The sequence below is a fragment of the Staurois parvus genome, unplaced genomic scaffold (assembly GCF_062004578.1).
Source record: "Staurois parvus isolate SC_StPar_1 unplaced genomic scaffold, SC_StPar_1.0 ptg001039l, whole genome shotgun sequence".
NCBI classification, from domain to species: domain Eukaryota; kingdom Metazoa; phylum Chordata; class Amphibia; order Anura; family Ranidae; genus Staurois; species Staurois parvus.
Genome location: NW_028318835.1, coordinates 1683338 through 1700949, shown reverse-complemented (window position 1 = coordinate 1700949; position 17612 = coordinate 1683338). Strand labels below are relative to the sequence as shown.

At 41.4% G+C, this 17612-nt stretch overlaps 1 protein-coding gene across 2 annotated transcripts in view; it reads right to left on the bottom strand.

Annotated features, from left to right (window-relative positions):
- Window positions 1-492: 492 nt before the first annotated feature.
- POLDIP3 (DNA polymerase delta interacting protein 3) overlaps window positions 493-17612 on the bottom strand; it is a 322558-nt gene continuing 305438 nt past the window's right edge. For both annotated transcript variants that reach the window (XM_089657905.1, XM_089657904.1), the window contains one exon: window positions 493-1247. In XM_089657905.1, coding sequence (XP_089514031.1) covers window positions 1067-1247 — 181 coding nt within the window. In that variant the 3' untranslated portion in view covers window positions 493-1066. The remainder of the gene's footprint in view (window positions 1248-17612) is intronic.

Here is a 17612-nt window from a genome sequence, read left to right as displayed (position 1 = left end):
GAGCGTGTGATCAGCACAGTGCCAATCAGCACTGTCCAGACAGAGCCTCCTAGAGCAGAAAGAAAACTCCTCCTACAAGCTTTAACGCGCTGGACACTGACAGATGCTACAAGACCGCTCTAACTGCTGATGAGAAAAGGTATTTATCAGTTTATATTTACTAAAATAATTGCATTTCCATGTTCGGTGTACTGTGGGAGATGAGATATAGTGAATGCAGGGTCCTGGGTTTAGTAACACTTTAAGATCTGATTTTAAAATATAACTGGAACTTTTGGCATTTCCTTAACTATCATGTTAAACCCATTTTGATGCTTTAAATCAAGAAAATACTTTTCTCCTCATACATACATTATCAGCTACAGGTACATTTTGTGATCTACTGATTGACTAAGAGCACTGTCTACCATAAGCTTTTTGATCTTACATCACACCAACCCATTACCTATTGCAATCTTACATCATAATTACAGAAAACAAAATTTAAATAAATATGGAGAGACTGTTTATGTAAACAAGGGAAAGCAGCATAAAGACAATGTAGAGTGGCATGTATTAACAAAAGTTCCTAGTACAAGTATACGTATACTCTACAAATCGAACAAGTCGTCAATATAAATGGCAGTAGATGTAAAAATTAAGTATGTATTATGCATTAAACATTATACCATTTAATCTCAGTATGTCAGAACAGCAACAAAATCATTTTTGGGTACAAACGTTGCTAAATTTAGAACTTAAAATTAGGCAAGAACATCAAGACAAACCCTTAGTTGCCTCTCATGAGAAAAAAAAATGTCTTACTGTGCCTGACAGATATAAACAAGACAGCTAAAACGGCCAATGCAATTTCTGTAGCTAGTAACCACAAAAGGGTATACTAATCTGTGCAATTATACCCTGAAGAGTTTCTCACAACTACTGCCAAATAGCTCAACAATGGCTAGTCTGGTTAACATCCATCATATAATTATTTTCTTAATAGGTCTCTGGTTTCACCAATGCGTTGATCAAAGAGGAAGCAAACTCCCAACTCTGTTGCTTCATCCCTCATTTTTTATTCTTTTCAAAGCTTGATCTTGAATGCAGTTGGATGGACCACTGCAGAGGACCCCGAAGATTTAAATAGGGCTTTCAGGATAGTTTCTGGATCAACTTCAGCCACTAGGTTTGAAGTACTGGAGGATGAAGAATTTCTTCCCATTTCCACATCCTTCTTTGCTGATGATGGTGTATCACTTAAACGCCTAGAAAAAAAAAGTTAAAAAAAAGAAAGTTAAAAAAAAAAGGTTTAGGCTATGACTATTTATCGAGCTTCCTATACACTAAAGTTATGTGTAACCAGTACAAATATTTATGGTCAGGCATAAAGCATTATTACATTAAGCAGTGAATGATTTATTGTGGTAAAATATATATAAAACATTTTGGACTATTAGTGAAATCTGCACTAGACCTACTCTAACAGAACTACTAATCCAGTTTATAAAACTGACTTGTCAGTGGAGATCAAGTTCAAGCCTTAATAGGCATTTCCTTACAAGAGATGCACTGTAATTACTATATACTTTTGTATGACTGCAAATTAAACAATGTTGATGCAGTTAGGGGATTTGGTTCTTCTAAATTCTAGCCCCCTGGGTCAAATTCATTGTTTTACGGCTTGTTCACATGTACTTTGATCTCTCAGGTGCAATCCGCAATTAGATCCCTCTTCAGTGAGCATATGACAGGTAGTGTAGTTGTACACACTGTCTCCTGTTCAGTCTTCTTTCTATGGGCAAATGGATATTAATCTGTGTGCCTTTGAAGTTGGACATATATGAGTATATTGCTGACCTTGAACAGAACTTTGAACATCACGCAGAAAGTCTCTTTAGCACACATTAGTTGTGATTATTAATGTTCTTTTCCTGACTACGAGCACTGTTTAAAATGTAAACACCAACACTGTGCTAGATCTCATGCAATCTTGATTGGACAGTGTATGGGGGACTTACAATAATTGGAAATCATCATCAGCATGTGGATCTACAAGACTGCATATAGTTAATAAAACCATCGAAAATTTGTGTGTATTGGTATATACACATTTAAATTATACAAATGAAATACAGTCATGGCCGAAATTGTTGGCACCCTTGATATTTTTCCTGAAAATCAAGTATTTCACACAAAAAAGGTATTGCATTAACACATGTTTTGCTATACACATGTTTATTCCCTTTGTATGTATTGGAACAAATATAAAACAGAGGCAGAAAAGCAAATATGACATAATGTCACACAAAACCCCAAAAATGGGCTGGACAAAAGTATTGGCACCCTTAACTTAATATTTGGTTGCACACCCTTTGGAAAACATAACTGAAATCAGTCGCTTCCTATAACCATCAATAAGCTTCTGACACCTCTTACCCGGAATTTTGGACCACTCTTCCTTTGCAAACAGCTCCAGGTCTCTCTTATTGGAAGGACACCTTTTCCCAACAGCAATTTTAAGATCTCTCCACAGGTGTTCAATGGGATTTAGATCTGGGCTCATTGCTGGCCACTTCAGAACTCTCCAGCGCTTCTTTGCCATCCATTTCTGAGTGCTTTTTGACGTATGTTTGGGGTCATTGTCCTGCTGGAAGACCCAGGATCTTGGACGCAAACCCAGCTTTCTGACACTGGGCCCTACAGTGCGACCCAAAATCCTTTGGTAATCCTCAGATTTCATGATGCCTTGCACACAGTCAAGGCACCCAGTGCCAGAGGCAGCAAAACAACCCCAAAACATCATTGAACCTCCACCATATTTTACCGTAGGTACTGTGTTTTGTTCTTTGTAGGCCTCATTCCGTTTTCGGTAAACAGTAGAATGATGTGCTTTACCGAAAAGCTCTATCTTGGTCTCATCTGTCCACAAGACGTTTTCCCAGAAGGCTTTTGGCTTACTCAAGTACATTTTGGCAAACTGTAGTCTTGCTTTTTTATGTCTCTGTGTCAGCAGTGGGGTCCTCCTGGGTCTCCTGCCATAGCGTTTCATTTCATTTAAATGTCGACGGATAGTTCGCGCTGACACTGATGCTCCCTGAGCCTGCAGGACAGCTTGAATGTCTTTGGAACATGTTTGGGGCTGCTTATCCACCATCCGGACTATTCTGCGTTGCAATCTTTCATCAATTTTCCTCATCCGTCCACGACCAGGGAGATTAGCTACAGTGCCATGGGTTGCAAACTTCTTGATAATGTTGCGCACTGTGGACAAAGGCAAATCTAGTTCTCTGGAGATGGACTTGTAACCTTGAGATTGTTGATATTTTGCCACAATTTTGGTTCTCAGGTCCTCAGACAGTTCTCGTCTCCTCTTTCTGTTGTCCATGCTTAGTGTGGCACAGACAGACACACAATGCAAAGGTTAAGTGAACGTCTCTCCTTTTTATCTGCTTTCAGGTGTGATTTCTATATTGCCCACACCTGTTACTTGCCCCAGGTGAGTTTACAGGAGCATCACATGCTTGTAACATTCTTATTTATCCGCAGTTGTGAAAGGGTGCCAATACTTTTGTCCAGCCCATTTTTGGAGGTTTGTGTGACATTATGTCGAATTTGCTTTCTTTCCTCCCTTTTTTTGTTTTGTCCCAATACACACAAAGGGAATAAACATGTGTATAGCAAAACATGTGTTAATGCAATACGTTTCGTGAGAAATACATGATTTCCTGGAGAAATATCAAGGGTGCCAACAATTTCGGCCATGACTGTATATATATTATAATCCATGAAGTAAGGTTGTAATTAATTAGTTTGCTGATAACACCACTAGGGAAGGCTGCCTTCAGAGCGGGCTGGGAACCCAACTGCTACAAAAGAGAAAAGGGATGGGGAGAGAGATGCCAAGCCACTAATAGTATAGCAAATTTTATTAAATAAAAAATGGTATAAAATGCAAAAGTTATGCACTGACAGACATCACCGGTAAAGAGAACTGAATCAAGTTCCAAATGGAGACACCAGTCCAGAGTCTAGTACACATCAATGCCACTGTCAGGAGTGCTGTGAAGCCAAAGCAGGGATCAAAGAGAGCCCCACCTGGAGACCAGATTTGTCGGAGAGCTGTCAAACATCCAGGGTTCTGTCACCAATCAGAATGCTTTTTGTAGGCCAAATCACATGATGAAGGTGGTGTGATTTGGCCTCCAAAACACGTTTTGATTGGTCATCAGCAGTTAAAACAGTCTTGTGACTTCTGACAGTGTCCAGCAGAGCACTGGTTAAAGCTTGTAGGAAGAGTTTTCATTCTCCCCTATGAGGTTGTAGGACCCCTGATCCTCTGTCTGGACATTGCTGAATTGTTCCTCTGCTGATCACATGCACTCTCCTAAGAAATAAAAACTCCACCTCTCTAGCAATACACACCAAACTGAGCATGTGCAGCTTGCCTCCAAGCCTCTGTTCTTGCAGGAGATATATTGGGACAGTAGACAGGGAGGACCAGAGAAGAGAAGATCACACATCTTTTCACACAATACAGAGGATTAACCCCTTAGGTTCCACAGTGAGTATAAAAAGCATGCTTTATTGCATATACAGACTTATTTTATTGTTGTGGGTTTAGTAACACTTTAACAGCTTCTAAATAGAATCCGATAACAAGCCTTGTTACTTTGTCAGGGCCCTTATGAAGGGAGATTGTCTGCCCTCAAAATGCTCTTGCTGCCTTTTAATATCCTGTTTTCATATGGTTTACCATCAAATTATGGACTTCTAAGTCAGCCTTCTGATGCACAATTGCATTTGGTTTACTTAATTTAGGAGGTCCTTGTCTATTTGGTGTGGCCCCCGTTTTGTGATGGAGCTGTGAGGTTAAAGTGGTTGTAAAGGCTCAATGTGTGTTACCTTTATGCATTCTATGCATGATGGTGAAAAACCTTCTGCGTGTAGCAGTCCCCCATCCCCCCTAACACTTACGTGAGCCCCATCTCAATCCAGCAATGTTCATGAGAGCCTCAGTTCTTTGGATTGGTCTGATCGGAAGTACGCCTGCTCGGGTGCCCCCATAGCAAGCTGCTTACTGTGGAGGCACCAACAGGAGGGAGGGTCCAGGAGTGCCAGTAGGGGACCCGAGAAGAGGAGGATCTGTGCTGCTCTGTGCAAAACCACTGCACAGAGCAGGTAAGCATGACAGGTTATTTGAAAAAAAAAAAAAAGACTTTAAGTCATCAAGCCTGGCCAATACCTTCTGAGTAACGGAAACTGTATATAAGCAGAATCCATCATCTCAAATCTACTCCATCCTGCACGTGACCAAGAATCACACTGGAGGAAGGCAGTAGGAAAGATCAGAGAATGATGTTCCACTTGGCTGCTCATAGCAGGAAGATACTTCTTCGATTTTGGCTGGTGGTAAAGAGTGTAGATTTCATGTGTGAGGCACTCCAGCCAGTGGAATGACATCAGTGGTATATCTGACAGAGTTCATCTTTTCCACAAGTTAGTTGGAAGAAAAAAAAAAAAAAGAGGAAACTGAATTAGGTGTTCAAAGACTAATAAAAACAAGGAAGCTCCTGATGCCTGGCCTTTATGGCCTACTCAAAGAGGTAAGGCTTCAGAGACAGTGCAGAGGCAATGCTAAAGGCTTTGCACCGGGACAGTGCTCTGCAGCTAACCTAACCAATGCCAACCTCCTGGAAAATGCTCAAGTGGAGCCCAGTGTCCAAAGAACACTTTCAGGTTCACCCTGAAACAATTGAGTACTGACGTGATACTTTTTTTATTTGCACTAACATACAATTTCGAGGACAAGCTTTTGGGGAATGTCCCCTTCTTCAAGGTCTAAGCAGTACTAATCACAAGGTTTTAGCAGAATGTTAGAAGAGATGTGGGGGATCAAAAAAACCCAAAAAAAAACCAGAAACAGAAACTAGAGATAAGACACACAGCAAAAGCAAAGACTGGGGGGGGGGGGGGGGCGAGAGACATGCTTGAGGTGATAATCATAAAACTGTTGGATAATGATTGAGGAATCCCATGTCCAAATTAAGGCCGTTATCTCTTGTGTCAAATAGAATTATCATTCTCATTTCAAAAGTTTTTCTTTCCTGAATGGATTTGAAATTTCCCTTTTGAACTAAGAATGATAATTCTATTTGACACAAGAGATAACGGCCTTAATTTGGACATGGAATTCCTCAATCATTATCCAACAGTTTTATGACTATCACCTCAAGCATGTCTCCCCCCCAGTCTTTGCTTTTGCTGTGTGTCTTATCTCTAGTTTCAAAGTAATTTCCCAAAAAATTATGCAAAAATAAAATAATCTAAAAATATAAATACAGCAATCAAATAAAATAAAATAAAGTCCCAAAACACAAAGTGTCCAAATAATGAGTCCAAACTAAGATCAAATCTTGATAAGAAGACGCTTCCTACTCCACTGAAGAAGATGCAAATCAATCACAGGTGCTCTTCAAATCCCTCAAAAAAAACAAACAAAATCTAGACATAGTATATTACCTTTTAAATAATATACCCCAAAGTGCCACACGTGTATCATGCACAAAGAACACTCCAGTGTCACAGCACTCATGTGAAAAGTATATTACTAAATAAATGTCACTGCACACCTTATACCAAGTGCATTACCCTCAGTCAGAAAATTCTTGTTGACAAAGTCCGGAAGTGACGAAACGCGTCCAGGGCACGTGACGTATTGGTTCCCGGAAGTGACACGGCAGCCATTTTGGATTCTGGAGCCCCTGTGTGTCGGAGGTCTGAAGAGGAACGGTACACTTCAGGTGTCCCCCTGAGCAGAGAGTGTGAGTGTTGGACAGGAGTGGTAAGGGGGAATGTCCTGGTTATCGGGAGACCTTCTACACCTTCTACACATGGAAAGGGGATCGTTAGGAGCTGGATGCTGATTTTATTGATCTTATATGTAAGTGGCTACAATAAATTTTTTATATTACTGAGATTCATATACTGATTCCTGGTCTGTTTATGAGGTCCTAAGGAACAAGAGGATACCAATCTAAGGACACTCTGTATACATGTGGTTATTTACAAGCTGAAATTTTCTGACTGAGGGTAATTATGCACTTGGTATAAGGTGTGCAGTGACATTTATTTAGTAATATACTTTTCACATGAGTGCTGTGACACTGGAGTGTTCTTTGTGCATGATACACATGTGGCACTTTGGGGTATATTATTTAAAAGGTAATATACTATGTCTAGATTTTGTTTTGTTTTTTTGAGGGATTTGAAGAGCACCTGTGATTGATTTGCATCTTCTTCAGTGGAGTAGGAAGCGTCTTCTTATCAAGATTTGATCTTAGTTTGGACTCATTATTTGGACACTTTGTGTTTTGGGACTTTATTTTATTTGATTGATGTATTTATATTTTTAGATTATTTTATTTTTGCATAATTTTTGGGGAAATTACTTTGGGACTTGATTTTGCACTGTAATTGTGAATTTTGGGTTTAAGTCTATTAATTTATTAATTATTGGTACTTCAGGGGAAGGATATTGATATGACTTTAAGGGATTTTTGAGGGTTTTTTATTTATGTGTGCTGATTTATATTTATATTATCTCTAGTTTCTCTCTTTTTTTTTTTATTCCCCACATCTCTTCTAACATTCTGCTAAAACTTTGTGATTAATACTGCTTGGACCTTGAAGAAGGGGACATTCCCCGAAAGCTTGTCCTCAAAACTGTATGTTAGTTCAAATAAAAAAAGTAACACGTCAGTACTTAATTGTTTCTGTCGCAAGTGCACTAATACGGCTACAATCACCTCAAGCAAAATGGAAGATACTGCATATAGCCGCATAAAGAAGCAGTTACTTCCGGATCCGGCGCCTCATGTGAGGATAGCGAGAACCGCGGCTCTGGCTCATTTACATTATAAAGCCGGCTTACCACATCAGGGAATATACTAAAGCGGCACAAAAGTGCCCCCCGATCCCCCCCTCACTTACCAGGCATGGATCACTTTCTGATTCCGGTCCCAAACGGCCCTGGATGGGCGGTAGAGACAGAGAGATGCAGCTCTCCCCCTTCTGCAGCCAAATGGCCGCTGAACACAGCAGCAGCAGCATGGACACAGGACAAGGTATGGCAGAGACACACACAAGCCATTACCACACAGACAAGCTGACACCTGTAGTCCCACGGACCAATATGACAAAATAGCACAAGCTGTTGCTTCACTACTGTTACCCACTATTACTCAGGCAGTGGACAGAGCAGTGGCACAGGGAATAGACCAGCTCAGGCATGACATGAGCGAAAGCGCTAAACGCATAACAGAGGTGGAACAGTGCCTTTCAGACCTGGAGGATGACCTTCAAGCCATTCAAGCGAAAAACGCTCATTCTACACGTATGCAGCTATCCATCTTGGAAAAAATTGATGACCTAGAAAACCGGTCACGCAGGAATAATTTGTGTGTCATAGGCCTTCCTGAATCATTTAATTCAGGCACCCTAGCGGGCATATGATCCACGTGTATTCCCGCCGCATGAGGCATATCCACGCCATGCCAAGTCAAAAGGGCACATCGCCTAGGGGCACCCTCAAATGACCGACGCACTCCATGCTCCATAATAGTTAAATATCTCAACTATGCAGACTGCATGGCTATCCTCAACTTGTTCCGCAATTCCCGCTCACTTCGGCTAGAAGGCCACAAATTACTTCTATTTGCGGACTATTCACAGGAAGTCTCTCAAAAGTGCAAGTCTTTCCAGCAGATCTGCGCAAACCTACATCAAAAAGGGATTAAGTTCACCCTAGCATACCCAGCCATTTTAAGCTTCAATTCTCCCACGGGAGAATCTAAATCCTTCGCCCACCCAGAAGAGGCCATCCAATATATCCAGACCAACATGACGAACATCCGAGACACTTCACCTCCACACTCTACACTTTGAGACCTAGGCCCAAGAGACCAACACAGCCCACGCAAAGATCCACCAAAACAACAGCGAATCAACACCTCTTCGACCAAAACAAAACACCCCTGACAAGGCTGATTCTCACATTGGAACGGTTGTCCTCTTTACCCTAGGGCTACGCTCTTGCCCGCCTGGGTGTCAATTTCTAGGACACGCCTTCTAACCTGTGAGTTTTATTTCACATGTCTATTTACATCTCTAGTTGGGGTATTATCTGCTTTCTCTTTTGTTTTTTTTGTATGCTGAAGCGATGGTACCTGTTATTGTATTTCTTAATTTTCAATGTTATGGCTATGGCCTTGATTACCTGAGGGATGGCCAGGACCGATGACCATGTGCCCTAGGTACGTGTCTCTGTTATGGCCACCCATCAAAAAGGCTTTGACCACCGCAATGTTGCCAATCTCGGGGAATCAATATTTTCTCCCCCATGCCAAAAGATTAACTTCCAATTAGGGGACTTTCTTGTTTAATAAATACTTTAGGAGGCTTGCTCCCCTGCTGCAGGTTCACCTCAGCTCAGCTCCGGTTACGCTGGTCAAAGATTAGTGGTGACATGCGGAAAAAAGTGAAGTTCAGATTGCTACTATGGTTTACAGAATTTTATGTTTGTTCAAACGGCCCATGTTGGGCTTTGCCTTGGTTCATTTTCCTATCTCTTTCCCACTTCTTTCCTTTATTTTTCCCCTTTCCTCCCAGAGAACCCCTATATCGCATGGTCCATTCACTCCCACAGCCCACTAAGGAAGAAAGATTCGATCTCACTAAACGCTCAACATTTTCAGCTGATGTAACCCCTGCTCGCATAACCCAATTACCCCCAACGCTATGACACGCATAATTTCCTGGAATGTCAAAGGCCTGAGATCACCCCACAAACACATGGCGGTTTTACGCCATCTACAGTGGCTGAAAACAGACATAGCACTACTCCAGGAAACGCATCTGTCCCAAAACGATTTTATACTAATGCAAAAGCTATGGGTAGGCCGGGTACTGGGCTCCCCTTCACCCCACCACAAAGCAGGAGTACTAATACTCATTCACAAACTACTCTCTCCTGGCATCCTCTCCACGGAAACAAATGCGCATGGGCGCTTTTTCTCAGCTCATACCAAGTTGGGTAATTCCTCTCTGATTCTTACAAATATTTATGCTCCAAACTCCAAGATATTTCGCACAAAATATCAAAGTATATGCATCTCCCACTTATAATAGGGGGCGATTTAAACTCTTGCATGAACCTGCAAAAAGACAAATCAAAACAGACAGACCACACCAGACAATTCTCCCCCACCCCTACTTTAGCACACACGGTGCTCGGCAACTTTGCTGAAGCACTCCAACTTACTGACGTCTGGCGCTTGGCGCATCCTGATGGTAAAGACTTCACCTTCTTCTCCCCAGTCCATAAATCTTTATCCAGGATTGACTACTTTTTCACTAATCCCACCATGTTATGTCATATTTCTGACACAACTATTCATGACATAGCTGTCTCCGATCATGCTCCCATCTCTTTAACTATTCAACACCTAACACCTAGCTCTCAGGCCCGATCATGACGATTTCCCGCATACCTCGCTAATAATCAGGATCTGCTCCAGGTGTTCCGTGACATCTGGAAAGAGTTCTGTGACACAAATGCAGCCCACATGTCTAATCCAAACCTATTCTGGGATACGGGCAAGGCAGTGCTACGCGGCAGAATTATTGCATTCACCTCGACAGACAAGAAAAATCTCCTCCATAAATACATCACAGCTAGCCAACGTTTACGTCAGGCTCAAAGGAATCTGGCGGATCTTAACTCACATCAAAACAGAAAGGATTGGACAGGTGCCAAACACCAATTTGACAACTGGGCAGAGGCCCAGGAATCTATACACAAATCCTATCTAGATCTTCAATACCACAAATTTGGAAACAAATCAGGCAAACTCCTAGCACGTCTATGTAGGAAACCTTTTGTTCCCACCCACTTTGCCACCTTAAAAGACCCCAAGGGCATTCAAAAAACTTCCTCAGAGGAAATAATTTCCATATTGGAGAAGTTTTTTTGCAAATGTCTACGATACAGATCCCATCGACACCGAACGGGACACCGCCTTTTTAGAGAAACAATCTTCCACAAATTGACCCCTCCTCACTTCATTCCCTGAATGCTCCTATAACTCAATTAGATATCAGTCGTGCTATCCAATTTCTAGCAAATGGAAAAGCCCCCGGCCCTGACGGCTACACCGCAGAGTTCTACAAACCTATGACCAACGCTCTCACACCTACTCTGCAGACTGTGTTCCAATCGATCCAAGAGGGAGGCGAATACCTGCCATCTGGATTTCAGGCATATATCAAGCTAATAGCTAAAAAAGACAAAGATCCTACTAATCCAGGCTCTTACCGCCCAATTTCTCTTTTGAACCTAGATGCCAAATTGCTCTTTAAAATTATCGCAAACAGACTGGCTTTAATCCTACCTTCACTAATTCATCCCGCCCAAGCAGGGTTCGTCCAGCCGCTTCAAATATACAAAAGGTTTTAGCAGTCCTCAATCATGCCAAACACAATCCTCTCCAGGACACAACGATTATATCCCTAGACGCCGAAAAGGCTTTTGACAACGTTAATTTTACTTGGCAGTTTCTTACACTACAGAGATTTGGTTTTGCAGGCCCTTTCTTCCATGTGATTCAGGCGATGTATTCAACACCGACAACCCAGATATTTGCGGCAGGCCACATTTCTAATCCCATAAAACTCCATAAGGGAACTCGACAGGGATGCCCTCTTTCCCCACTTCTTTTTAATCTCGCCCTGGAACCCCTAGCCCGATATTTACTATTCCACTCCAATCTCCATGGGATCCCGATAGGCCAACAAGAATTACGACTCTCACTATTTGCAGACGACATTTTAATTTTTACCTCGAATCCTTCCTCGGATTTGCCATATATCCGAGATACCTTTACAGAATTCCGACATTATTCAGGGTTACGCATACATTTTTCCAAAAGTGAAGTTCTGCCGCTGTTCCATGCCCGCCCCCCGCAGTGGACCCAGAACTCACAGTTCACCTTAGCTCACAGCTACATCACATATCTAGGCATAAAAATAGGAAAGCTAGCCTCTTCATTATACACGCTTAACCTAACACCAATGATCAACAAAATTATAAGGGAGTTAGAGATGTGGAGACAGTTACCTCTATCTCTTCTGGGACGGTCGCACCTTTTTAACATGGCGAGCTTCCTGAAACTTCTATACCCTATGCAGACTATTCCCCTCCTCCTCAGACATAGTGACTGTATGCAACTAAACTAGGCAATTTCCAAATTTCTATGGAGAGGCAAACGCCCTCGTATTGCATTACATAAACTGTACCTTCCAAGGGGTGAGGGTGGGTCCGGACTCCCCAATATACGCATATACAATCTATCTTGCCTAGTACGTGTATGTCTAGACTGGCTTACTCAAACATCTAAATATTCCAATTTCCAACTCGAATCCGAGATGGTTCACCCATTTAATCTCACGGCCCTCTTGGACTCCAACGTAAATTCTCTCCCGCCCCATCTAAAACACAAACCTCTTATCCGTGACACTCTAATCACATGGAGGGAAGTTAGACGCAAATTGGGAGTATCTCCATGGATCTCACGCTTTCTATTTATTCATAACAACCCCTCTTTTCCCTTTTCCCACCAATATGCAGCTTATGGCACCTGGGTAGCTCATAATCTTACTCTGGTGCTGTACCAGAGTAAGATTATGAGCTAATCTTACTTTAAAGGTTGTGAGGAGCCGTTTGAAGTATCATACAATTGCTGTAATTGTATGATACTTCAAACGGCTCACCACAACCTTTGCATGACATTCAAGATACCAATTACCCCCTCACCATTTCTTCTATGTATTACAAGTAAGGAACTATGTGAACTCTGTAGCACCGGTCAAGTCCACCAGATTCTCTACTACCATATTAGACGATCTGGCACAACACCGAAAATATAAAATATCCAACATCTATAAACCACTAAATTGTCTGTACACGAAACCACTGGAAACCTCAAACTCAATCCAATCCTGGACTAGAGACTTCGACAATGCATTTACAGCAGATCAAATACTCTCCGGCTATAACACCACCTGTGCCTTCAATATTAATGAATTTTGGCATGAACAACAGTTCAAGATTATGCACCGAGCCCACATGCCATGTCTCTACCTGAACAACAATCCTGAAGTGCCTAAACCCTCCTTACAACACAGATTCTGGCTCTGTCCCTTCATATCTGTCTTTTGGACACAACTAATCACTTTCATATACTTTGTCACCACCATCCAATTGACAAGGGATCCTTTAATCCTTCTGTTCGGCAATATGGAAAATCTAACTACAGGTTCTCTACCCTCTCAACTCCATGTGCTGAGAGGATACAAACCATGGTTATCTACCTGTCTCTTGACAGCAAGAAGAGCCATCCTGAAAAAATGGGTCTCCAACAACCCTCCAACATTATCGGACTGCTACACTCTCTTTGCAAAAGCAAAGGTTTTTCCTTCAGGATGACAAAATATCGGTGCCTTAATATGTAACCTTGTTTACTCACAATCTCTCTATCTATACTACCTGTATGTAAGACATTGGTTATGTGGACTTGTTCATGTATACCTGCTGTATCTATTTTCTCCTTCTATGTTTGCCTTCTAGGTTTCTCAGTGATTTGGGCTACAGCAAAAAGCTAGACCAAATGACTGGTCCTGCTACTATCCATAACATAGACATTTACACCTGAATTGCCATTCATGTCCTATTTAGTAAATGGGAAGAGAGGATTTCCCCTCATTTTTCTCTCACCTTTCTCTCCCTAAGACAAAGCAAGAACTAAGCTTACATCTTTAATCTACCCAATCACTAACATCGTTCTTTATGTCACAACCCAGATCTGGATCACACAACTCTACCTAAGCTCATTTTCTTCTCCCATCGCATCTCTCTGCAAACACAGAGATCTCAGGGTTCTACTGGTCTTTTCTTCTCTCCCTCCCTCCTTTCCCCCCCCCCTCACTCTTTTAGTCAAGTTGTTAGCAGCACCACAGTTTCTACCCCCCTCTATCTTTATTTCTCTCTCTCTTCTCTAATCCATTCTTCCACTTGATACTCTTTCCCCTCTCTGACAACTATCGCACATACGCCTCCAGCTTCTCATAGTTTTCTTTTCTACTCTTCTCACTGAAGTTATATACTGGCGTTAGACCTCAGCCAACACACCTAAACCACCACTCATGACTCCCAAGGAAATAAAGAGCCCGCAGAGAAGGCCATTTCACTGCTTCTTGTACATGTACTACCAAGCCAGCTGTCTCCTGGCAGCTGAGCTACTAATGTAAGTTGGTTTTCTATTTATTTGTTTTACCCCTGAATAAAACATTATCACACTATTGGAGGCCTTCTCTGCGGGCTCTTTATTTCCTTGGGAGCCTGTGTTTTGAAGGTACTTTGCTGTGGCTGGGAGCTGTGTGTAACAAAACCCCCCCTGTGGCTGTGGCTGACATTCCTGGATCCCGGATGCTTGTCTCTCAGATGGATGACACCTAATGGCTACTGCATAGATGACACCACTTCGTTCCAGTATCATATACCATGAGTACCAGGAGCTGGTCTTAATTGCTCCATGCGCATTTCCTTTGCACTATCTGGTTAGTGCAATGTTTGTCTTTATCACCACGGAAGCCACAAGACTTTGATATTTTGAGATTTATATGCACGCATCACCACCATTATCTCAGCACTTTAATGCACTTTATTGTTGTTATCTGATAGAGTTTTATTACCTACATATTGATTTTATTACGCATTGTTTTTATATCTCTGGTTTTTAACACTTTCCAGTTTATCATGACCAGTATTATCTATTTATTTAGCGCTGCATTTTTTATTTTATATTGTATACTGTGTATGGGTTCTCGAGGTACCTTTTGATGCTAGCGGCTACTACATACTCTATACCCAGAGCTCGATTTCTCACCTCTTATCTCTCACACCTACGCACCATTCTAACAAAAACTCCCCAGTATATGGAGACAATTCACCCCTCCCCCCTTCTACAGCACAGTTGAAACTAAATTGATTTATATTCAATCCAAAGAAGATACTATCAGCATAATGTATGATTCATCTCATGGTTCTGTACTGTAATATGTGTTTTCTCTATATTTTCTTTATTGAGTTGGTCAATTACAGTGTATGACTCCAAAAAACCCAATAAATGTTCCTTAAAAAAAAAAAAAGCAGTTAATCAACCTAATCACAAAGGAAACACAGATCAACAGTGATATCTTCTTTCTCTCAAGATGCAAAAAGAGGAATCTCATACCACAAGGCCTCCGGACTAAAAATCCTTGCGTAAATACAATCAACTCTCCTTATGCAGAAGGACTTTGCAGACGCACCAGCGAGAGATTAAGGAATAACCTCATTCACAAACTGTATGGAAAAAGGGTAACTATCAGGATCCAAAAGTAGTCATTGTTTGAAACCCTAACATCACTGGACCCTACCAACATTAACCAAATCAAGAATGAATTGGAAACTCTACGAAGACAAAAACAAAACTTGCAATGAATGGGAAGCAAAAAACCATTCAGAAGCTACACCAAGAGCAGACCTTTTGGATACAACCTAAACATAAAAGCAACCCAACATCTATACCTCCTACTATCAGTGACCTGGAATCCAATCCGGAATCCCAAGGTATCCCTTGTGTAAGTGCTGACCTAACTGAAAATGTGGATATAAACAGAGGAACTTGGAATCAACTTGTCAAATCATAAACTTTCTGAACCAGAATTAACCATCCTCTCCAAAGGCCTTACATTCTGCCCAACCACCAAATTGGATCATTTACAAGTATTGTCAGATATAGAGGATTTCTTCAGGAGACTAAGGCTCAAAGAATATTTCCACAGTAATGAAAGGAATCCTAGGACAATGGAGTGCTACACAAAGAAATAGAACAGCTGCTTCACACCCCCACAAGGATGCAACCCCAAACTGGACACCAATATTGATAGCTTCAGACTGCGAGCTACATCCCTGATATTCACCCAGCAAAAGAAAATTCTGTACAATCTTTCACCACTGGAGCGAAGGGCTATACACGATTTGCGCAATAATCAGGCCATCACCATCAAACCAGTGGATAAAGGGGGAGCAGTTGTTGTGATGGATACAAACAAATACATACAAGAAGGCCAGAGGCAGCTGGAAAATGCCATCTACTATAAAAAACTGGATTATGATCCGACCCAGGACTTTACAAAGCAATTAAAAGGCCTCATTAAAACACTTCCAGCCCACCTACATTCAGAACTTATAAATGCGATTCCTGATCATCCAGAAATCGGGGATGTCTACATGCTACCCAAAGCCAGGAAATCCAGGCAAACCCGTCATAACAGGTATGAATACACTCACCGAACAAATCTCAGGCTTTGTAAAAAAAAATGTTAAAACCGTTAGTCAAGAATACTGCTAGTTTCCTGCAAGACACAACTGACTTTCTGAACAAGATCAAAAACATACAGCAATTACCATCTAATACACTTCTAGTGACTATGGATGTAATATCTATGGTAAATGTGACTATGGTATAGTAATATCCCTCACAAGGATGGATTAGCTGCATGTCACAGATCCTTATCATCCTCACCAAACCATAAATACACTGCTGAGGATGTTACACAGCTCATTGAATTCATACTTACAACTACTTTGCCTTCAATAGACATCTATCTTCAATGTATGGGTACTGCGATGGGAAGTAAAATGGCACCCCAATATGCCAATTTATTTATGGCTGACCTGGAGGAAAAATTCATGAACAGCATGGAACAAAAACCATACAGATACTAACGCTATATTGATGACATTTTCATCATATGGACAGAAGGTGAAGAAAACTTAAAACAATTTTACTCATTGATCAACACTTTTCATCCATCAATCAAACTAAAAATGGAATACTCAAACACACACGTCAACTTCCTAGACACCACAGTATACATCAGGGATGCTATTCTTCACACCTCAATATACAGGAAACCCACTGACAGATGCAACTACCTCCACAGTTCTAGCTTCCACCCCCAACACACGAAACGTGCCATCATACACAGTCATGCCATTAGATACCACCGAATATGTTCTGACCCAAGAGACAGAGATGCACATTTTGGGACACTTGCAGACTCCTTCCATAAGAAAGGTTACAAGGACAAAACTATCAACACCAGCATAAACTCAGCCTTGAGAACCCAAAGGGAAAATCTACTTCAGTACAAAGAGAAAAAAAACAAACAACCGTGTACCTGTATTAACCACATACAACCCAGCCTCAGAAGGAATAAGAAAAATAATCAAAGATTTACAACCCATCATAACAGAGGATGGGACTCTGAAAGAAATATTCCAGCAACCCCCAATACTAGCTTTCAGACAACCCCCCAACCTCAGAAATAAATAAATCAGTAGGAAACTTCCTTCTGATTATAGTTCACAAATAATGGAAGCAAACCCTGCAATAAAAAACACTGCAAACTGTGCAACCAAATCAATCCATCAAAAAGTGTCAGGCACTCAAAAGGGATCTTCAGTATCT